The sequence below is a fragment of the Volvox carteri genome (assembly GCF_000143455.1).
Source record: "Volvox carteri f. nagariensis unplaced genomic scaffold VOLCAscaffold_4, whole genome shotgun sequence".
Lineage (NCBI taxonomy): Eukaryota > Viridiplantae > Chlorophyta > Chlorophyceae > Chlamydomonadales > Volvocaceae > Volvox > Volvox carteri.
Genome location: NW_003307547.1, coordinates 2,149,510 through 2,170,917, shown reverse-complemented (window position 1 = coordinate 2,170,917; position 21,408 = coordinate 2,149,510). Strand labels below are relative to the sequence as shown.

Genomic DNA, 21,408 nt, shown 5'->3' with positions numbered 1-21,408 from the left:
GCTGTCGTGTTTGCGGCTGCTGGGAGGGAGACCTCTGGTTGGATAATGCTGTAAGAGCAGCGCTTGCGGCTGGGTCCTATGCACGTGGAGAGGGGATGTAGACCAGGCGAATGCTTACCGGTAATCCTTACACGAGTATCGCACTTGCCGGGCTCCGCTGGTGTTGTTTGTTGCGGCGCCATGGCCACATGTGTGCATGCTCGGAAGTGAGAGGTAGTGCAAATGGTGTTGTAGTTACGTTGAGGAAGAATGTGCAGTTTAAGGATGTCCATTGGGAGTATAGCACAGCGACGACATTACTGCTGCTGTAGCTTGAAGTGGTGGATGTTTTGCGTGGAGCTGTGTCCATGTGGGATTCGGCTACATCGCTTCGTTGGTGGGGTGTTAACACTGTGGGCGGCTCGTCCCGAGAAAGGACAAGCACCGGGGGCCCTGACCGGACCGAAACACAGCGCAGGGGCGGGCGCGCGGCTCCACGTCCGCTTCGTGCTTGACGACGTGCAGCGTTTATGGCTAATAACATTTTTCTTCCCCGGACCGTGTCAATCACTGGTAGCTGCCACAACGCTTTCTAACAGACGACGACGACGTGACAGGGGAGCTATATTTTGCTAGGATGCTTACGTTGCGCCGCACAGTCACTTCCGGTGCAGCTACTCTCCTTTCCAGCAACGCGCTGCATACCGATGGACTTCATGATGCTGTTTTGACCGTTGCGATGATCTTTTTACGCTCTTGGAAAGGTTTTCCATACAGTAGAATCAGTTTGCGACCAGACCTGCTGCCTGCTGAGCTGGCGGCTGGTGCACGCTGAGAGATGATGAAAAGTTTCCCAACAAGATAGACAAGAATGCCAGCACAGTAGTTGACAGTACCATTCTTTACCTTTAAGCCGCCTTACATTGGCAACATCGTCTTTGTAACGCACATGCAACCTCGGGACACTCAGCATGCGAGGGGACAGAGGAGCTCTGATAATTCAAACATCCACTTCAATACAGTCGTTTTTACCGTGCGACGTATCATGCGCGCAAACGAATTTGGCACTACGAACTCTCTTTTGAGGCGTGCAAGGAGAAACGAGCTGCACATGACACACTCTTCTCCCCTTTCTTAAAACGTTGACCTCCAGAATGCAACGTTCCGCACACAGTAAGCATTGCGCAGCAATGGCCACGAGCCCCGCACGAACCCCTACCATCAAAAGGCAGTACTTTACACGGCTCAAACGCCGAATTGCCGTACATCATCACGTTGCCAAGACGACGCTATGGACGAAACGCGAGGTGGCGATATTCCAGGCTGGCGAGACTGGGGAAATACTCGTACCTTGTTTGCCCTAAACCAACGCCGCTCTCGTCCCTTGCACCCTCATATCCCGGATGCAATCGCAACGATGCACGTTTGCATCAACATCAACCACCCAACATAGTAATTTCAGCCCTATTTGATTATTTGAATCCTGAATCGTTTCTCGACGGAAACGAGTAGAAGCCCTTTCCGTCCTTTCCTCCTCTTTTCTTCCCGGTCGGCTGTGTTGATTGATTTCGCCCTCCATCCGCCCCCGGGGAGCTCAGGCCTGTCCCGTCACTGCCTTTTTGGCTCGGCCCGCCGCCTCCGTCACCTTCTCGGCGCCCGCCGCCACGCCGCCCTTAACCGCACCGGCGACGTCGTGTACGGCAGTCCGTACCGCTTCCACCGCCTTGGCCTTAACGCCTCCGTTGCCAACCTGTTGAGCCGTCGCGTCCACGGCGCCGGCGGTTTTATCTGCCGCGGCGGCCACCGCAGGTACGGCACCGGCCGCAGCGCCCTGCACCTGGTCCGCCGCCCTGGCGGCAGCCGCCGCCAGCGCGCCTCCTCCGCCCTCCCCGCCGGTGGCGGACGCCACAGTCTCCTGCGCCTTCTCCACCACAGCAGAGGCAGCGGCCTTAGCCTTCCCAACCAGTCCGCCGCCGCCGCCGGCCTCCGCGGCCGCCACCGACGCCTCCACGCGGTACGACGGATCTCCCAGGAGGCCCACGAAGGGCGACCAGAAGGTCTCCGTAGCGGCGGGAAGGTAGCCCAGGGCGGCGCCTAGCAGGAGACGCAGCTGCTCGGATGTGGTCGGGGTGGGGTGGGGTCGAGGACGGCCCGGAAAGGGGGGGGGAAAGGGGGGGTAAAACGTACCACTAGGTGAATGAAGCAGAGGGGACGGGGGGGCAGAAACAGCCTAGTGGCCAGTGACATTAACCCATTCGAGCAGTCGCTTGAATAAACCCTGAGACTCATGAGCTCCGATGTGACAAACATGTCCCGGTGGTGGATTTATTTTTTTCCTTGGTAATGGACGCGCAGTAGGAAAGTCGAAGTACCACCAGTTTTAGTTCTAGGCGTCTGTCCCGCTGTCCACCACCACCACTACCACCACCACCATGACCACCATTATGACAGCCACACGGATCTTGATCTCACGGGCAGCGGTGCCTTGCCCAGGTTGAGCAGCTTGCCGTCCACTGCGGTGATGACGTCGGAGGAGCCGTCCGCCTCCGGACCCTTGCTGATGCGCAGGTGGTAGTCGGCCTGCGGAGCGGCGGGGAGGGGGAAACAGCAGGCGGCCCCGGGGGGGAGGACATGATCTTGTGACAACATACGACATGATCTTCTCAGGGTGTGTGAGCCGGCAAGGAGGAGAAACCACAACACACACCAGCTCAGCTGACAAAAACAAGACCTCTATACAGAGAGAGAGGAACAGAAACAGAAACACATCTTAAAGCACTGTCAAGTTATTGGCTTAGGCTGTAGCAATTATATGCAGGCTGCAGCAGCTAGACCTGTGTCCCTACGTCCCTACGTCCCTGCCTTTTCTCCACCCCTTCCCTTCCCTCCCCCTCACCTCCAGCACCACCACCTTGGGCAGTAGCCAGGTGGCCGGGGCCCACAAGGGCCGGTGCGGGGCCAGGTGCACCTCCAGCAGCACCTGCAGGCGGGTGCGCTTCTCATCCAGCTCGCGAACCTGCGTGCGCGTGGGGATGCAAGCACATGCATGCATTCGGACATATGCATTCATACATTCATGCGATGTACGTCATTTATATGTAGGCACGTATGAACACGGTTAACAGAATACGTGTGTGCCTCGGGGCTTTACAATGTGGGCGGAGGAGAAGGACTTGAAAAATAGATAAGAGGGTGCGCGAAGTCAGCAGTAGGGAACAGCTGCCCCGACCCGATCCGACCTCCCAAAGCACCGAATGAGGCCCCGAGAGAACTCGGCTCCCAGGGGGGCAATCGGTGTGTTTTGTGCATAAGAGACTGGCAAGCAGGGGTCGCTGCTCCTGCTGCTGCTGCTGCAGACAAGGGCGGAATGGGCAGCTCGGGATTTGTTGGTATGCCGTACTTGCCGTACCTTGAACATGAGCGGCTTGACCTCTACATCCGCTAGGACCCACTTGGCCATGTACTCGGCCACTCGGAGGTTCTCGCGACCCTGCGGAGAATGGAGACGAGAAAAATTTGAAGTAGGGGGGAAGGGGGCAGGGAAACACGAACCGCGGCTCGAATCATTAATAGCCAACAGACGACCCGCTCGCGGAGGACCACATGCAAAAATAGGAAGGCGGCAACTGGGCCGATACATCCAGAGTAGAGGGAGTGGGTGTGTTGGCGGGGTTTGTTGTGGAGGTACGCCGCCATCATGTAACGCGAAAACAAAGCACTTGGGCGCCGAAGGATGGTCACAGAATGTGTTATTTTCCACACCATTATAATGTCGCCCAAAAATTCTTTTAGCTTTTAGTTTTGCGCAAATTTGCTGCACTAGGTCTCCCGGAAAAAGGATGTTATGTTTTATTTGTCACGCTGTACCACCGTACCACCGTACCACCGTACCTGCAGGTGCATGAAGGGCGAGTCCACCGTGATCTCCAGGTCCATGTGCTCAGCGGGGCGGCGGTGATCCGACATCTGGCGGGCCTTGGCAAGAGACTGCGAACATGGATGGGCATACAGAACCGCGACGGTGGTGGCAAGAGGGGATGGGAGGAAGTCCGATCTCAAGTTTCAAGTTTTAAGTTTCGCTTCGCAGCACAGGAAAGACTGGATGGACTGGGGGAAAAGGTGGGACTGTTGCGCATGGCCGTCTGGAAGTGAAGTTGTAATATTTTTATGTTATGTGATATGGTGAGGACACTTAAGACGTGTTTTTGCTGCTCTGGGGAAGGTACCCTCAGTATCGCGGCGCGGCTTGGCCTGGTGTCCAAGCTCACACGGCGAGAGGGTCGAAGACACATGCCGCGCGAGACGTTCCGTGGGAGCACGGGATAATATACAATTATTGCAAATACCGTTAGGTTCGTAGCCAATGGAAAATATACCTTATCGTTGCAAGCCTGTGTGAGCAAAACCGGATCAGCGAGTCCACTTCCGGAACTTTCGGAACAATAAAAAATTTCAACTGGCCATGTACCTATTATGTGCAGGAACATTCTTCATGCTACAGGAAAGCTTCGCCGCTGAGGATGCGTTTCCGAGGGAAACAACTTCTATGCTCAATTCTCCGGTGTCGAAGCTGAAGACCGCAGCAGCGCAAAGAGTTTAAGTACCCGCCAGCGCCCGCACGCACTAACAGCTAACAGCTCGCAGCCAACAGCTAACCATATAGTCCAATATTTCAAGCGGAGCTTTAGGCTTAGGCTTACCATCAGCGCCTCCACACTCGCCCGGTATCGCGGGTGCAAGTGTCGGTAGTCCTTCCACTCCGCATGACCATGACCACGACCGTGGCCCTGTGTCTGAGGATGCGCAGAAAGAAGCGGCTTCGCAGGAGATGCTCCGGTAGGTGTGGTGGTGGCCATCCTTTCTTTCAAATCCTCGGCCACCGCTGGCTGCCAAATAGAAGGTAAACTTTTGCGCTGCGCTGGCTGGCTTCCGCTCCTGCAACTTTCGAGACCCACAAGTTCAACACTTGGAACTTGCGAAAGAGCAAGTGTAACAGTATTAGGACTGTAGGAAAGGCAGCTGCTAAATGTAATTGGCCCAGCGGTCAAGACCTTATAGCTGCCAGGCGAGAAACAGCAGAGTGTGTGTTTGTTTCGGCGCAGCAGCGGCCTTCGACTGTGCTGTTACGGTAAATTGTACGGCGAACGAGGTTTAGTTGACGACATTCCGACGGCCTGATCTGACCGAACAACACCTGGCGACTTTGCGGTATCAAGTGGATCCTAACAGCCATGTTTCCCTCATGTATCGCCTCTTTCCGCAACAGGCGTCATTTCTACATACATGTTAGAATGAATGAAGATAACTTGCTCAATCTCGAATAGCCTCGTTCATGTTTGCGCCGTCCCCCTATCGCATTCTCACCCATGTCGTCCCCTGCTCCCGCTACACTGCGAGAGCACATCGCGAAAACCACACAGTACGTCGCGCTGACCCAGTTCATAGGAGGACTGACCCACGGGTCTGTTAGTGCTTGGCCCAGCATTGAGGGAAGATATGTACATAATAAATTTTGTCGAAAACAACTGCGGAGTGGCTGCAAAGAGGAGCTCCAGCAAAGGGAAAGGAAAAGACGTTCGGCAAAGGGACGCCCGCTATTTGTTGGCACAGAGTTGCCCTGTCAATAGCTAAGGCCGCTTCGGTAGTCGCAGCGCCAACCACGCAAGCTCCCGGTATCCCGTATGTTTTTGTTTTAGCTGCTTATCATTTTTAAGGGGCTGTTTCTTGTTTTTGGTTTGCATAACAAATATGCTTTATAAGCCGAGTACCTAAAGGATTCAAGTGGCCCAGAAGCCTCCCACTCTGTAACGACATTACATTATATAGAAGGATAATGATACTCGCCTTGGATACTTGGAGATGGGGTGTAGGGCCTCCAATCCGATTCCAACACTTATCCGTTAAAATAGCGACTAATATGCAACTTTCACCTTTTTCGATGGCTCGCCGTGTGGCCCATACCCTTTTCATCAAAGAGGCGACGGGTTCTTCTGGTATATTGGATGAAGCTATTCTTCTTTTGCAACGGACATTCCATCGTTTATGGTTTCATTTACGGTGGGAAAATGAACAAAAAGAGGTTTGGTGGCGTCTCGCGGTTGATGGGGTGCCTATGTTAGGAAATTCCCATCTTAGGATGTCGCGCCCAACGATATGTGGTTGTGGAGGTTATCCAATAGGTTCAGTGGGAGGTGTATCCCCTCGCTATCATCATTTCTGGGCTTGTCCGGTGGCACAGGCAGTAGCAGATCAACTTACTCTTTCAGTAGGATTGCCAGTCTCAAGGGAGCAACTTTGGCTTGTGCAAGCCCCACAATCAGTGCAACAATGTGTTTGGGATGTTGTGGCTCTTGCTGCGGTGTCAGCCATGGAGCATGGGAGACGTTATATGGCTGCAAACATGAAAACCAACCCGGCACTGTTACCTGGCCCTTCCCTTACGGAAGAAGCCATTTGTCGAGTTATTGTTGACTTTTGGGGCCGCATTCAGGGTTTCGCAGCTTTGGGAATTCCACGGAAAGGTTGGGATTCTGTTGGCGCACATCACCCCTTCTTGAGGATTATATCTGGCAAATTGCTGTGCTCACGGGAGCGGTTACCGATGAGCGGTTAATTATCTGAGGTGATGGTCTCTTTTGGTATATTAGTCTCTACTGCAGTGCACGGCCAGCTGGCCCGATGGCTCTACTCTTCGGGAGTCTGGAGCCCACTGTAACAACCACACACACACTCGCCAGGGCTTCGTTTCGTTAGGCGGTCCTGATCGGTTTTCCGTGCCTACGCTCCATGTTAGGAGTGTTAATAACCAGCGCGGGCAGCCAGAACTAGTTTTCTGGATTTGCTTGTTCTTATCCTTGGACCCTTAGATTTTTCCTTTTTTTTCTCGTCTTCTCTCCCATGGTTGTGCGGTCCACAAGCCTCCTGACTCGTCTGCTTTACAACCTCTAAAGCTTGTAACATCAAGGGTAAACGAAAAGTGTTATTCTGTTGTTATTCTGTTAACCTACTGCATCTCCTATTAACGACGATAGCACGTACGCTCGTGCCTAGTCGCGACAATAAGGCATTACGCCAAGATGACTAAATCACCATGACCAATTCAACCGACAAAACCAACCGACAACTGCAACGAACTCCGTACCCATGCCAACTTCCATTTTCTGAAGCTACCTCGCAGGGTTTTTACCATAACATACTCCACTACATAGCAGAGTAGGTAGAAGCCGACTAGCCGACTACGGGTCATTTCCCAAGCAACACACTCCCTGCTGCAAGCGCTTTACCTCGTCACGGCCAACCTCATCCTTCCCCCTCTCAACAGCCGCCCACCTAGGCCTGCCCTGTCACTGCCTTTTTGGCTCGGCCTGCCGCCTCCGTCACCTTCTCGGCGCCCGCAGACACGCCGCCCTTGACCGTGTCTGCGACCTCGTGTACGGCACCCCGTACCGCCTCCGCCGCCTCATGCGCCACACGCTTCGCACCCCCCAGCACGCCACCGCCGGCGCCGCTGCCAGCGGCCGCTGCTGCGGCATCCGCCATGCGATCCGCCGCGCCAGCAGCGCCCTCCGCCGCGGATTCCACCTTCGCCTTGGCGCTTCCCACGGTCGACGTCACCGCTTCGTGCGTGCGCTCGGCGGCTGCAGCCGCCGCCTGCTGCGCGGCGATGGTGGCCTTCTGTACGACGGAGGGATGTTCCTCGGCGCGGTCGCGGTACGACGGATCTCCCAAGAGGCCCACCAACGGCGACCACACGGCCTCCGTTGCGGCGGGGATGTAGCCCATCGTGGCGGCTGCCAGGACCCGGACCTGATGATTTTCAAATTTCAAAATTTATAATTTAACGTAGACGGCGAGGGCGGCAGAGAGGGGACCACTGGCGAGTTAAGCAGATACCAGAAATAGACGGATAGCCCAATGAGAAGATAAACGCTGCAGGAGTATTTACTGACCAGTGATGACTTGAATAGTGGTCACGGCGGCGACGTGGCCATAGCTATAGGTTGCGAAACGAGTTACTAGCCGCCAAGTCAAAAGAAGGCAGAAGGCGATAAAGCGGGGGAAAAACTACCTAACCGGCGAGACGAAAGGAAAGTCTTGGAAGAGAAAGGAAACCGGAGAGTGGAGATAACTTGTATAACGAGGCTGAGCTGTGACGAGGTGAAGTCCTCAACACACAGTCAGCCGTCGACGTCCAAAGCGGACAAAACGAGGGCTGTATGTGGGTGTCTGCTTTTATGCGAGGAAGTGATCCTGGAGAGCATGACTGCGTGGTGGCGGTACGGCTATCAACCAACTAACAAGCACCTACTAACAACCACCTACTAACAACCTAGGTGGCTGGCAGAGGTTAAGGCCTGACTTTTGCTCCCGGAGACTCCGGGTTCAAATCCGCCTGCCGACCTCTCGGGTGTGTTGAGGTGATGAAATGGGAGGAGGCCCCCCATCTTGTGGACGGTGTAGGACGTAATTAAATCAGCTTGTGAGCTGACCAGGAACTGGTGCCGACGATCCGCTAGATTTGGTTGAATGCTGGTGGTGAGTTACCAACCCAAAGAATACACTATGAAGTCGGATGGGGTGAATGGATTAGGGTGCCCCTCTAGCAGGGGAGAGCAGGGAATTGCCTCGGGAAGGAGGCCACTGGTTAAGCTTAACTACCCTGTAACAACAACAACTACAAAGAATGGGGAGGGAAGCACAACCCTGAGGAACGTACGAAAGAGTGATGGGAGGCGCCGTCCCTATGGCCGTTGCCGTTGGTTGCCCATTTCCCGTGCGAATGTGCGTTACAGGGGTAGTGGCAATACTCCCTCTCCGCTCCCCGGCTCCCTCACCGGCATGGGCAGCTTGGGCGCGTTGTGGATGGAGCCGTCGATGAGGGTGACGACGTCCGCGGAGCCGTCCTCGGCGGGGCCCTTGCTGATGCGCAGCTTGAGGGTGGCCTGAGGACATTTAGTGGCACGGGGGAACCGCGCGGGTGTGTGTAGGAGTGTGTGTGTACGCGTTTGTGCGTGGAAAAGTTTGCCAATCGGCTTGGTAGGTGGGAGCAGCGCTTTCCCGTGGGCTCTGTTGTCTGTTCCCTGTTGGCTCCATTATTACCTTGAGTGTGACTTGTTTAGGCAACAGCCACGACGCCGGCAGCCACCAGGGGCGGTGCGGCCTCACCCGGGCCTCAACAAGCAAGTCCAGCCGAGTACGCTTCGAGTCCAGCTCGGACCACTAAAGGCACATGTGGGCACCGGAGCGCGCAATACAAAAAACGGATTTATAAAACACAAGGACTGGTGGCTATAGGCGGTAGGGATAGGCGGTAGGTGAGCGGAAATACATTTAGGAGGACCCGACCCGACCCGACCCGACCCGACCCGACCCGGCTAACATAACCAGGAAAGTGTGCACCACCAGTCACGTCATCACCGCAACACACAAAGGCTGTCGGTACGGCCGCAGAGGGCGGGCAAGCGGAGCAGCACGGGGGAACAAGAAATCCCCAGCTGCCGAGTGCAGGGCCCCCGCTAGGGCCCCCACACACCCCGTCACCCAACGTCCGTCACATCGTCATCGCCGTTCCGAAGGCCCCCAGTCGGCTAGTAGTCCCACTGCTTAGTAATGGGCACGTCAAGACGTGTAGGGTTTTACGGCTGTGTTCCAACCCCCACCTTCCCCGCCGCGACTCGTCCCCTTCCCCCGTTGCTCTCCTATCGCCCCACTCACTCGCGCCATCCAGGGCTCCAGCTGCACGACTGCCGCCCACTTGGCTAACCACACAGCCACTCGCATGGGGTCGCGGCCCTGGGGGGGAAAGGGGAAGGGAAACGCGTGCGCGTGTGTTTTCGTTGTATGGAGCACCCGCACCCACGCCGACACCCACACACCTGCAGGTAGATGGGCGGTGCATCCCAGGTAACCTCCACGTCAAGGTGCTCGGCGGCGTCCCAGTGCTGCTCCATCAGCCTGGCCGCCGCCAGGCTCTACCGCCACCAGCACCGCCACCGCCAACACCAGCACCACCGCCACCATGTTGTGCGGGAGAGATTGAGGCAGCGGCAAGGGGGGGGGCCGGGGAAAGGGGTTGGAGCGCGCGGGAAAGGCGGGGAAAGGGATTACTACGATATCCATTTGCGGAGGTCATGGGGGGCCATGATCTTGCCTGCCGTCCGTACTAGTGTACGTCACCTCTCGTCGTCAAGTTCCCATAAAGACTCCTGAAGTCCGTCGTGGCCGTGTCTGGCCAGCTGGCCATCTAGCACCCTGACCACACCAACCCCTGGCACTCGCTCAGACAGCAGCCTGACAACAGTCCCGAACAAGCCCTAACAAGGCCCCGCTTCCCATCATCTCCCCAGATACTGCGGCCTGAACCCCCTCCCCACGCCCTGCCCCTGAATACCCTCACAGTGCACAATCACGAAACAGGAAACAAAGCCCCCTGGCTAGCTCGGGCCCAAATCCCTGCTGCGGCTACTGGCGGCTTCCTTCTCTGTCCTAACCCCCTCTCCCCCCCTTCATTCCCGGTTTCCCTCGTCATTCTATATCTACTGCTTCCAAGGTTTACTTCGATCTCTCTCTCTCTTCTCTCCCATATTGAACCAACAAAACGAGCCAAAACGCTCACACGCACGGCCTCCACAGTCGTCTTGTAACGTGGCGGCAGGGCCGAGTAGTCGTGCCATTCCGGGTGGCTGACGCCAGACATGGGGGCAGTAGTGGTTGCCGGGGGGGTACCTGCCGGGGGGGTACCTGCGACTGCAGCGACAGAAGACGGCCCGGGACCAGCTGACTTCCTCCTAACCATGGAGGAGGCTGTAGCTTGCGGGTGCGCGGCGATAGGTTTGGCTGTAGCAAACTCGAACGGCGCCTGTGCGGATGACGACGTGGGCGGTATGAAGCTTTCCACGCCGCCTAGGAAAGCAGTAGCGACGTCGGCAAATCCTCCTAGTGTGGCGGCGCCGGCACCGATGTCCTCCTCCTCCTCCTCCTGCTCCTCCGGCGGGGCTGTAGCAGTCAGACCGCTCAGCAGCAGTAGCGCGGTAGCGGCGAGGTCGGCGGGGCTCTGCGGCTCGCCGGCAGCGGCGGCGGCGGCAGCGGCGGCGACGGCGGGCAGTAGCAGCTCCTCCGCTGCCTGCTCGAGCTCCGCCGCCTGCTCCTCGCTAACAATGTACGACGCTGTAACGCTTGCGGTTGCAACCGTCACGACCTCCTGCTGCACCTCCCCTTCACCTCCCTGAAACGGCGGGGCGCTCCGGAAGGTGGTGTTGACGGCGCCGCGGGGAGGGTCGTATCCGGGGGGGTCGGAACCGTCCGACTGCGTCGGGACTGTTTGGCGTTGCGTGGTCCTTGATGCAATGTTCGCGGCGGGAGTTGTTGAAGGGAACGGCTCGGACGTGGCGGAAGCGCTCTCCAGCTCCTGCTGCAGCTTCCGCTGGCGCTGCTGCAGCGGTGACGGCGCTGTCAGCGGCTGTCCAGAGACGCAGTCAGTCAGGGGCTCGCCCTCCAAAATCGGGACCAGGTCGTCGTCGGGCACGGCGGGTGCGTACGCAAACGCAGGATCGCGGAGCTGCGCCGAGCCGTCCGAATCCAGTAACAGCGGCGTTGGGCTGTAGCTGCGGCTGTTGACCCGGCTACAGCTTGCAGATCCCGGCGTGGATAGGGGCCCCAGCGGAAAGGAGACTGGGGAGGTGCGGCCCGGTGCGTCCGCGTCGGGTTTGATGTCAAGGTTGACGGTTGGCTGCGGAAGCGTGACGTCACGCTGCTGGTTCGTGCTGATGGTCGTGGTGGTGGTGGCGAGTGGACGCTGTGGCAGTTGCGGAGGTTGCGGTGGTTGTGATGGTTGTGCCAGCGCAGTGGTGGATGTAGTGGTAGTAGTAGTGGTAGTCTGCGGCGGAAAAGCGAGGAGGAGGAGGAGGAGGAGGAGGAGGAGGGCATGCGCAGGGCGGGGACAGGAAAGGCGCAGGGCGTAGTGGGCGCGGAGGATGTTGGGCGGGGGTAAACTTGGAGGGCGGGGGGAGGGGACCGCGGGTCGTGAGGGCTAGGGCCGCAGCGAAAGGCGAGGGCAGAGGGCTAAGCTGGGAAAACAGTATGGACGTAGCTATGGATTTGGCTGTTCCGCTGCTCGCCTTCCGAGTTCCGGTGCGAAGCAGCAACGGCCAGTGGCAGTGGCGATCATGGCGTGACACTGTGCGAGACATTGTCAGGATGTGTGCTCGATTAGGACACATTGTATGTCCAGTAATTTGAGTAATTTGCACGCAAAGGAAATGCTGGCGGTGCACGGCGACTGGAACAAACGGGAATGTGAAGCTCCAGGAAACTGTCCCTGTCGCCCTCGTCTCGTCGCCCAGGTGGAAGTCCCAGCTGGGGCGGCCTCGTCGCGAATGCCCTTGTTCCCTTTGCTCACGTTGCTACGTGCGAGACGTTCGCGAAGCTCGCTAGACGGTTACCATAAATGCTTTTCCGTGCAGGGAAACAGTACTCCGAAAGACTACAAGACACTGAGACTGCAACTGGGTAGCGGGCGGCGGCCACAGCCTCGAGAGGTAAGGGTAGCGCGCTGCTGCACCTTCCTTTGTGCTAAGTCGTTCAGAGGGTAGCGGTAGCACGCGAGGTCCGCAAGTGGCCTAAATGCGACGGCGCGAGTCCAGCACCGTGGATACCTTGCTGAACGAAGCAAACTACGCACCTTATCAAAATTACCAGCAGGTCGATTAATAGGAACGATGTTGGTGGTATGATTATAACGGCGGTCCATTATATCTGGCAATGGAATGGAGGGGAACGAGCGCGGAGCTGCTGTCGGAATGTCACGCCTCTTTGGTCACTTCGACGCCCTGACGTCACCTCTCGAAGGAATCCTTGTCAGCACTTAACTTAACCACAAGCGCGCGATGTAACGTATGGGGTTATGGCGTCAGTCGTGAAAATAGGATGTTGGTTACTTGTGTTGTAGGCGCACGCCAGCTCCACTGCCCCACGGGACGCCGGCATTCCATGCCTGTCCTACTCGTACCTGGACGGGTTAACCGCAAACTTGCCAACGAATTGAGAAACAAGCATTTATTGCCAGAGGAATATGATGCAGGAGTCTCGCGCAGATCCAACAGCTCGAGACAAAGCTGCTCGGCGCTGGATGTTAAAGTTCAGAAACCGACTCAGATTTCAAGTTAAAAATAATTGACTAGAAAGAGGAAATTAGGCCCAAACCGGCAAAGCAGGACAAGGGCCCGACAAGGATTTTGCATACAACAAGAGGTTGGCCGAATGCAAGCCAGAACCCCGTTGCAAAATGTTGCTTGAATTGTCACACGGCAAGCTCAGTACACAAGCAATTCTTAGCCTTATTACCCCTCCGCCACTTTTCTCTAGCTTGAAAGCAAAGAGCATTCCATCTTAGTTTAGCTCTGTTTGCTTTGCAGCTTTTCAGACATTCGATGCAAAAAGCCTTAATTGTTTCTCAAGACCCGCTCCTAAACCCCTGGTAGTACGGCAAACGCGGTTCGGTTGCACAAACTCAGTGCCCGAGCGACCGTCGTCCCTCTTCCCTCGTTGCCTCGTTCTGTGGTCGAAGGCAGGAAAAATGGTGAGACGCTGCAATACGAATTTACGAGAGGCTGTTTCTTCAGTGTAATGCTGCTAGGAAGCTTGTAGCCATAGCAATATGCGTTATTGGGTGCTTTTTCGGCACAGGTGAATGTACCTAAGACCAAGCGGGCCTTCTGCAAGGGGTGCAAGAAGCACATGATGATGAAGGTCACTCAGTACAAGACGGGCAAGGCCTCGCTTTACGCCCAGGGTAAGAGTTGCAGTAAATGACGTTTTTGCACGTTACCCGGTTGCGATGGACCTTGGAGCAGCGGCTGCTGGCGGCAGGAGGCTGAACAGCAGCCGCCTTGAGCCATGCAACCGAACCTCAAGCCCTAAATTATCCTGTCGGAAGCTGTTCTTTTGTGACCAGAAATGCTGTGCTTTTGATAACATCCAACCTCTCGACTTCCTTCTTCCGCCGCGTGGTGGCAACTTTTAGCTGGGAGGTCGCCGGGTTCAAGCAAGTGACGGTTTTTACCGTGGTCGAAAACTCATCGGTGCATTTGTTGTGTACAGGCAAGCGCCGCTACGACCGCAAGCAGTCGGGTTACGGTGGTCAGACCAAGCCCGTCTTCCACAAGAAGGTGCGGCGGGGTGGCGGTAACTTCCATGCTCAATCCAGCCCCATCAGGCCTCGTCGGGAGGTCGTGTTGCTTGGTGTCGTACCCTCAATTCCTGTGGAGGGTGTTGCTTTGGTTTTGGGTGGCCAAGCAATACGGTCGCAGTGCTTTGAGGGGAAAAACACATTTGATTGTGCTAACAATTGCTTCTGCATTGTTTTATATTCTCATGAAGCATGCTCAGCGATGTGTTTTCGCCCGCGAGCCGGTGATCTTGTACGGCAAGTAATAGGGGCATGCTGGTATTCGGTTACGTGAATAGATGACCCAAAGCTATGCGTGATCATTTTCTCACGATGTTCACAGCCTCATGCTGACAAATAGCTACTTATGTGGGGTTTGCATTTTTCAGGCCAAGACCACAAAGAAGATCGTGCTGAGGATGCAGTGCCAAGAGTGCAAGCAGACCTGCATGAAGGGGCTCAAGGTAATTATCCCTAACTGTGCTGGTTGGTGCCAATGCTGATAAATGTTTATGCATTTACCACTTGTCAATTGCTGTTTGGATGTCGCCTCCTCCGCTTTGAATTTCGGCCTTGTGGCCCCCTTAATCTGTCCCACAGCGCTGCAAGCACTTCGAGATCGGTGGTGACAAGAAGAAGGGCAACTGAGCTTTGGCACTTCGGCTTGGAACGATGTAATACCCTTTTGACATATCATTTGTTCTTTCTGGCCCTAGGGCGTGTGCTGCCAAGGCCCCAAATACACATTCATTCCTCTTCGGTCCCTCGGTTATGCTTCCATGGGCAAACAAGAGAGAGCGCTTGTACTGTATCGGCATCAGCACACGAAACTAAGTTGTTTACAGTACGCGTTGGGACCAAACATCTTAACATGCAGGACAGCCTCGAATCCATGTATAGTAACCCTCGCCATTATTGCAAGCCAGGACTTGCAGGAGTAAGCGAATTTTAACAATTTCTTGCTATGTAGTCACGTTTTCGCGATATGCTGTACGAGATAAATGCACTGCCGATGGGGTAACTAGGGATTTAGGAGATCATGCGGGTCATTTCTAATTTTCGAGTATGTACACTGTTACATTAGGGTTAATCTCCTAATCGTATTTGCGTGGCAGAGAAACAAGCTTGATTTGTGGATGTGTTCTAATATTTTACGTCTGTCGTGTCACCGTGGTGGGAGCGACTGCAATCTATCCAACATTCAGGCTATGCGATCAGGACTGCAACTGCGTGACCGGTTCTTAAGCAAAAGCTGGCAGAGCTAGAACGCCACCTGGCGGGGATTTGCGAACCACGGTTAAGGAGGAGCATTTGTCCCAGCAGCATATAATATTCAAGCTCAAAAGAAGCTTAGTCCGGAAAAGAAGAGTCCGTAACAAGGTATTGCTACATCTCTTATCATCACAGTGCCCGGAATATGTTTTCATACTTAACGCAACCAGCAGCAGCTTTCCAGACGCTCTTGCATAAGCCTGCTATATTATCCAACCAGCCGTCTTGCACCTACGCGTCACCACTGCTCTACCCTTCCGTGCTCTATTTCCGACCGATCCATGCATGACCACGAGACCCTAACCATGTCCTGATAAAACCCAAGAAAAAACAAAAGTCGCCAACCCTGCCACCACATTGGTACGTTATTACAAGCCAACATGCACGGACAGCTACGCCTCACAGTTCCCTAAACCTATACGTCTTAACTGCAAGAAGTAACTGCCCGCGCCCAGACCCAACAACACACTGCAAGATCCACTGGTGCTGGGTCCAAAGCAGTTCAGGCATCCTGGATAATCTGGTGGATAGCCTCACTCAGCTCCAAGGACTCTGCGCGTACCACGAGCTTCATAGCCACATTACTCGCGGAGTCAATGCCAAACGACATTCGAACCAGAACCTGAACAGCGAGGGGTGACAACGTTAGGCTTTAGTGTTATACATGGACTTAAGAAGGGGATAGAAGGCAAAATTGAGAAAATGGCAAGGAGCAAACGAAACCAGGAACAGGAGCAGGCCAACCTAGAATTATACATTCTTACTTGTTGGTAACCCACAAAGATGCCAGCCAATAGCACCGTATGGCTGCGTGCGTTGGGAGGCACCGCTTCACTGCCTTCACATGGCTGCATGCCCAAAATGCCGATTACCGCCTCAACAGCCTCCTGCAAAGTTCGGGCGACGAAACTTTAATGAAATTGACTCTATACGCATTGAATAATGCAGCAATTACCGCATGAACCAAGGCACAAAAGGCAACCCAGAACATAGCCAACGGCGATATTAGCTGGCAACCCAGCCATATGGCATTCAACATCTCCAACACGAACATCATAAGCAGGACCCAGTTACAAAAGCCTGCACCCACCTGAAGTCCTTCGCGCGTCCCCAGGCCATACTCGTCCTCCTTCTCGGTGGCAGGATCCAGCTCCTCCCAAGCCTTACGGAAGTTGCCGAGAAGCGTGGGCTTAACGTAGTCCGCCGGGGTCACCTGCAAAGAAAGTTGGAAGGGTTTTAAAAAAAACCATACTTAAATAACACACCTAAAACCCTTAAAATCCACACCCCCGCAAAAAGGAGCATGAGGCAACAATAGCACCAGCGATGCTCAGCACATGCAACCAAGAGAGTTTCCATACGCTATACCAGGCATGCCCACCTCCAAATCCTCCAGCTGGTACTCATCATCATAGCCTTCCTCCTCCGCCTCGCCAGTGCCGGGGTCGATCTCCTTGACCTAAGGAGTGGAAAGGGGTTCGTCTTGTGTAAGCCTGATGGCGCGTCTCAACACCAAGCAAATAACGCCTTGGAACATACCTTAAATTTCAGGATATTGACGACTTTTCCTGTCGCAATGGCGCCCGGCTGCCGCGACACAACAGTGAAGCACTGCCCCACCCCATTTAGAGGCATCGTGTCGAGGGGTACGGTGAAAGCCTCCTCGAAGTCGGCCTGCCGCGAGATCAGCACAACAACGCACCTCACGCCAAGACATCCACGTATTAAGCAAAGATACCGTGATGTTCGATACTGTAGTTGCTTGTCAACAGCCACATCGCACCTGTTGCTTGTCCCTGATTGTATTGAACTCCAGCAGCGAAATTGCTGACGTGCATCAGTGCATTCCAATGACAAAAACTTCAAAACTTTTTGAGTCGTCTGACCTCAGAAACTTCAAGTCGGCAACGCCCATTACGTCGCGCAGAAAGAAAATATTTGCCAGAGGACTTTTGCAGATCAATGTCCGCCCCGATCCGCAAACAAACATTCCATCCTGCTTACCGCTTCTGCCAAATCCATTGCAACGCTCACGTCCTCCAGGACTTGCTCCGCAATCGTGTTAGTGCAGTTGAACTGGAAGACTATGTGCGACTCGTAAATGTGCTTTACACAGAACACGGCATATTCCGTATCCTCCTCGGTAAGCCGAACCGGCTCGCAGGACTTGAAGACCTACACAACGAACAGGCGGTAGCATGCGTTGCTGAGGCTAACCTATCCCATCGGCAAACAGGATCTGCAGCGCATGAGGACGGCCGTCCATCATTGGCGTGATGAGGCATCCGTGTGAGCTTAAAAGGGACGGGCCAACTAAGATCAGACAAAGAACAGGAAAGAGGTCAACATGCCCAACCAGTGTTGTCACCGAAAAAAACACCGGTGGAATCATAGAAAATCCCTGCCGTGCGTAGCGCAGGAAGGACAGGACACAGGATTATCGGGACAGCCCACTTTACCCACCTCCCCCAATGGAGCAAGTTGGGGAATCGACCGGAGAAGCTCGGCATATTCGACCGTGGGGTCCCTCCGTGCGGCGCTGGTTGCCGGCAGTCCGCTGACACCGCTCGCAGCTGCAGCACCTGGAGGGAGGCCCAAGGCACTGATGCCCGCTCCACGTACCGATGGGGCGGCTTTAGGGACGACCGACTGCAGCACGGGTGACAGCGATGTTGCATACATTGTAAGGTGATTAGTACAATTTTTAAGGATCATGCGAAACTCAGTTGTGTGGATCGTGAAGTCAGACAGTTCACAGTTCGGCCCTAGAGCTCTAAAACCCGTGGAGGGCTAATAAACCTCAATTCGTACTACAGAGCCCCTGGGCCCCGCCGGTGCAACCAACCCTTAATGCGACTTACGATATCGAAAGGCTTATCCGTGGGACCCGCCAAATAGTCTGCCAGGGCCTTCTCCATGGCCACAAGGTTCACATCCACACGTGGCTGCACAGCGTCCGGCCCACCTGCCTTGCCCACAAGCTGCTCCAGGTGCAGCGTCGCGCGATCACGTACCTGAACAAATTCACAGTGTTTAGGGCCCTTTAGCAAACATTCCGGCATCTCATTTACATTCCGCAACTTAAGCCATGGTTACAGTTGAATAATTTCGGCGTTGGTCCCCGTGCCAAGCGCACATTCGAAAATACGACTGGACGCATGCCAGTCTGTGACGCCTCGCGCATGGCGCTGCTCTGCCACTCCGTGCCAATAGCCCCCAAAGCCGTAAGGTGCAGGGTCCTCCTCTCGATATAGCTTTCCCTTAGTATTTAAGGCTATGACTGTAAAACACTGTGGTACCGTAGGCTTTGGCTGTAGAATGACTTCTGAACGCACAGAATCCTCAACGACGAAGCTGGTTAGTTTGAATCATCCCAGCCTGAACCCAATTCCCAGTGATTCCCCTAGTAAATGCCAACACTAACCTCGTCGTCATTGTCCGAAAGCGCACGGCGCAACAGCACGATGATACGGGGCCGCAAGGCCTCGCATGCAGCTCCAAAGTTGGCCAAAGCTGACACAGCTGCGGCCCGAACTGTGGCGTTCTCCAGAATAATCCGGTTGTAGATGTATCGAATGTACTTAGAAGGCTCCTTTGTCTTCGGGCCTTCTTGGCCTGCAGGAATATAACCACAGCAGACAGCCTCAAGATCATTAACTGCACCCAAAACATGTACAGCACGTCCTCATATCCGGGCTCAATACTACTAGGAACACTGCATGCGCCACCCCTGCTTATCGGCACGCTGGCGCTCTGTGACATCGCCAAGCCTGGTCAACCCTTTACTTCCAAGCCCCCCTCTGGGCCCCGTGCAGCCAGTTTCGTACCTAGCAGGTGCAACACCTGCGTAGACAGGTATGTGAACTCGCAGTCCTCGATGAACTCGCATAGGTGCCCTAACCCAGTTTCCTTGGCGTCGGGTATCTCCTGGATCAGGACAAGGATGCTTTGGACAATGGCCTTCTTATACTCGAAACCCCCCTCCTCCCGAAGGACACCGGACAAGAAGTTCATCAGCGCACGCTGCTTGGATGGGAACTTCAGGCACAAGGACCGGATGGCCTCCACCACCACTATTTTGAAGTCGTCCGCGATGTCCGACATGAAACTGCCGATCTGCTTCAGCAGTTTCTCCACGCTGGACTCGTTCCCCGTCTTCAGCAGCGTCGTAATTGCCAGCGTGGCGATGGACCGGTTTTGGTCGCTGATAAGCGATTCCATGTCGATGTTGCAGTGCGTAACCGCGAGCGGATGTGTCATCGCGACCTTGTTAAGGGTTCGCACTGCTGCAAACCGTAGAACCGGTTTGCTGCTGCTGAGGAAAAGCTGCAGGACGGTAATGGCTGGCGTGAGCTCACGCGCCGTGACATCACGCAGGTTGCAAATCGCCCGCGCTGCTTCAAAGATCACCACCTCAGCCTTATGTCGCAAGCAGCTCTCCAGGAAATCGTAAAACGGCCGCTGTTCGCCATTCGACCCCGGTTGCGAGTCCTGGATCACCTGAGCGACGTAGCGCACCAGCAAGCATTGCGCCAGCGGGCTTTTCACGTTAGCCTTTGTAAGACTCGTAACTAGCTTGCTGATGGCAAGGCGATCTGAAGCTCGCAGCGCGTGCAACAGGGCAACCGCATGGAACTGCACCATGTTGTTTTTGTTCTGAGCTGCCTCCTGCACCTCATTGACCCATCGCTTGACAATTTCTGCATTATTCCCGAGTAGGTGCAATGCACTGACCAAGGCTGCGCTGGCCACAACTGCCGACTTGTCCACAATGGCCTGCTTCAGGTATCGCTCGATTTGTGCAAGCAGCTGCCCATCAATGATTTTGCAAAGCACGCGGACCGAATTCGCGCGATAAAGATCTGTCTTGCTGTTCATATCCTTCATCAGCGAGCTGGTCACGATGATGACCTCGTCCGCGCCCGGGCAGATGTCCTTGATGCACAAGTACATCATGCGCCGCAGGTTAATATCTTGCTTCTGAAACAGCTTGGTAACGCCAAAGAAGACCTCAGCTGCCTCTTTCTGCAGGGGGTGGCACATGCCGTCTTTGCACGGCTGGGGGCTACAATGGGCGAACACAACAGCTTCGCACCTTGGTGAACACCTCGCCCTGATTAAGCAGGTACAGCAGCTTGGTAATCACCTGTAGACAACAGGAAATCGAATCACCGCAAGGCTTTCCAAGGAAAAGGAACCTTTCCTTCCCAGCAGACCTGCTGACATCTCCGAGGGTCAATTTGCGGGTCATTGAACACCCTAGCCTCCTGCAGAACCGCGCCCTTATCAATCCCATAGAAGGGAGAGAACTCCGCTGCAGTCGAGACAAAATGTGTAAGCCTAGCTCCTGTCCAGCCACCATGCCAAATTTGGTGTCTTACTCTCATCCTCCCGGTCCTCATCCTTCTTCTCGGGGCCCCGCAGGGGCGCCTGCGAGTCCTGAGCAGTAGCAGCCATAACACGAGCTGCGGTTGTAGGTCACTGTTCTAGGGAGTAGTCATACGGCCGGGCTTCTTCTCAGATCAAGACTGTTTCATACAACGCAAACTGCGCCCAGGTGACTCCAGCCACGCTAACAATATTGGGCCAGCAATACCTCTTATTCATGCATACCAGTTGCAAGGGCTTTCCGCTGAGCACGCAGGGAAATGACGTACGCCGGTACGGAAGAACGGTTACTCCTCCACGCCAGGGCTAACCCCCTAGCTCCGCAATAATGTATATTTTTCATTGATGGTTGTTAACCATTTACCGTTCTTCTCAAATGCAATGCTTGCCTTTCCATTACGCCTACGTTCTGCCGAACCGCGTATGCTTTGTGCATGCACTATTCGCAGCATCCAACAAGTTAAAGAAACGTTCCATGAAGCGAAGGTATAATGCCACACGGGCGCTGAGGAAAGGGGAGGGCTGTTTTTTTAGCGAGGGCCAGAGGGCATGGGTGAAGGATACCCAGCCACTTCAACCATGCCACACCAATTATTCCCATCCTC

The 21,408-nt window shown here is 54.9% G+C and overlaps 3 protein-coding genes across 3 annotated transcripts; 1 reads left to right on the top strand and 2 right to left on the bottom strand.

The window, feature by feature from the left end:
• Positions 1 to 1,573: 1,573 nt before the first annotated feature.
• On the bottom strand, positions 1,574 to 12,727 carry VOLCADRAFT_116238 (uncharacterized protein; the record flags this gene model as incomplete). The annotated part of the gene is made up of 13 exons (XM_002946760.1): positions 1,574 to 2,089; positions 2,452 to 2,559; positions 2,876 to 2,995; positions 3,389 to 3,469; positions 3,871 to 3,966; positions 4,680 to 4,772; positions 7,360 to 7,734; positions 8,814 to 8,921; positions 9,079 to 9,198; positions 9,694 to 9,771; positions 9,855 to 9,950; positions 10,595 to 11,854; positions 12,659 to 12,727. The coding sequence occupies 13 exons, from the start codon at positions 12,725 to 12,727 to the stop codon at positions 1,574 to 1,576; spliced, it is 3,120 nt and encodes a 1,039-aa protein (XP_002946806.1).
• A 792-nt stretch (positions 12,728 to 13,519) lies between these two features.
• Positions 13,520 to 15,345, top strand: rpl36A (component of cytosolic 80S ribosome and 60S large subunit). The gene is made up of 5 exons (XM_002946949.1): positions 13,520 to 13,555; positions 13,663 to 13,768; positions 14,077 to 14,144; positions 14,533 to 14,607; positions 14,744 to 15,345. The coding sequence occupies exons 1-5, from the start codon at positions 13,553 to 13,555 to the stop codon at positions 14,789 to 14,791; spliced, it is 300 nt and encodes a 99-aa protein (XP_002946995.1). The 5' UTR covers positions 13,520 to 13,552; the 3' UTR covers positions 14,792 to 15,345.
• A 118-nt stretch (positions 15,346 to 15,463) lies between these two features.
• On the bottom strand, positions 15,464 to 20,983 carry VOLCADRAFT_72994 (uncharacterized protein). Its single transcript, XM_002946759.1, has 14 exons — positions 20,797 to 20,983; positions 20,632 to 20,729; positions 20,511 to 20,561; positions 19,925 to 20,440; positions 19,243 to 19,876; positions 18,840 to 19,030; positions 18,277 to 18,429; positions 17,879 to 18,064; positions 17,420 to 17,590; positions 16,955 to 17,089; positions 16,797 to 16,874; positions 16,506 to 16,628; positions 16,180 to 16,302; positions 15,464 to 16,037 (listed from the first exon to the last, which is right to left on the bottom strand). The coding sequence occupies exons 1-14, from the start codon at positions 20,870 to 20,872 to the stop codon at positions 15,918 to 15,920; spliced, it is 2,655 nt and encodes an 884-aa protein (XP_002946805.1). The 5' UTR covers positions 20,873 to 20,983; the 3' UTR covers positions 15,464 to 15,917.
• Positions 20,984 to 21,408: the final 425 nt, after the last annotated feature.

Bases quoted from the DNA above. Each gene is read 5' to 3' on its own strand.
- rpl36A (XM_002946949.1), top strand. The intron at 13,769-14,076 runs GTAAGAGTTGCA...TGTTGTGTACAG, and splicing joins GGCCTCGCTTTACGCCCAGG to GCAAGCGCCGCTACGACCGC. The intron at 14,145-14,532 runs GTGCGGCGGGGT...TGCATTTTTCAG, and splicing joins AGCCCGTCTTCCACAAGAAG to GCCAAGACCACAAAGAAGAT.
- VOLCADRAFT_72994 (XM_002946759.1), bottom strand. From the start codon at position 20,872: ATGGCTGCTACTGCTCAGGACTCGCAGGCGCCCCTGCGGGGCCCCGAG. The intron at 20,730-20,796 runs GTAAGACACCAA...TCTCGACTGCAG, and splicing joins TGAGGACCGGGAGGATGAGA to CGGAGTTCTCTCCCTTCTAT. The intron at 17,090-17,419 runs GTAAGCAGGATG...ATCTCGCGGCAG, and splicing joins CAATGGATTTGGCAGAAGCG to GCCGACTTCGAGGAGGCTTT.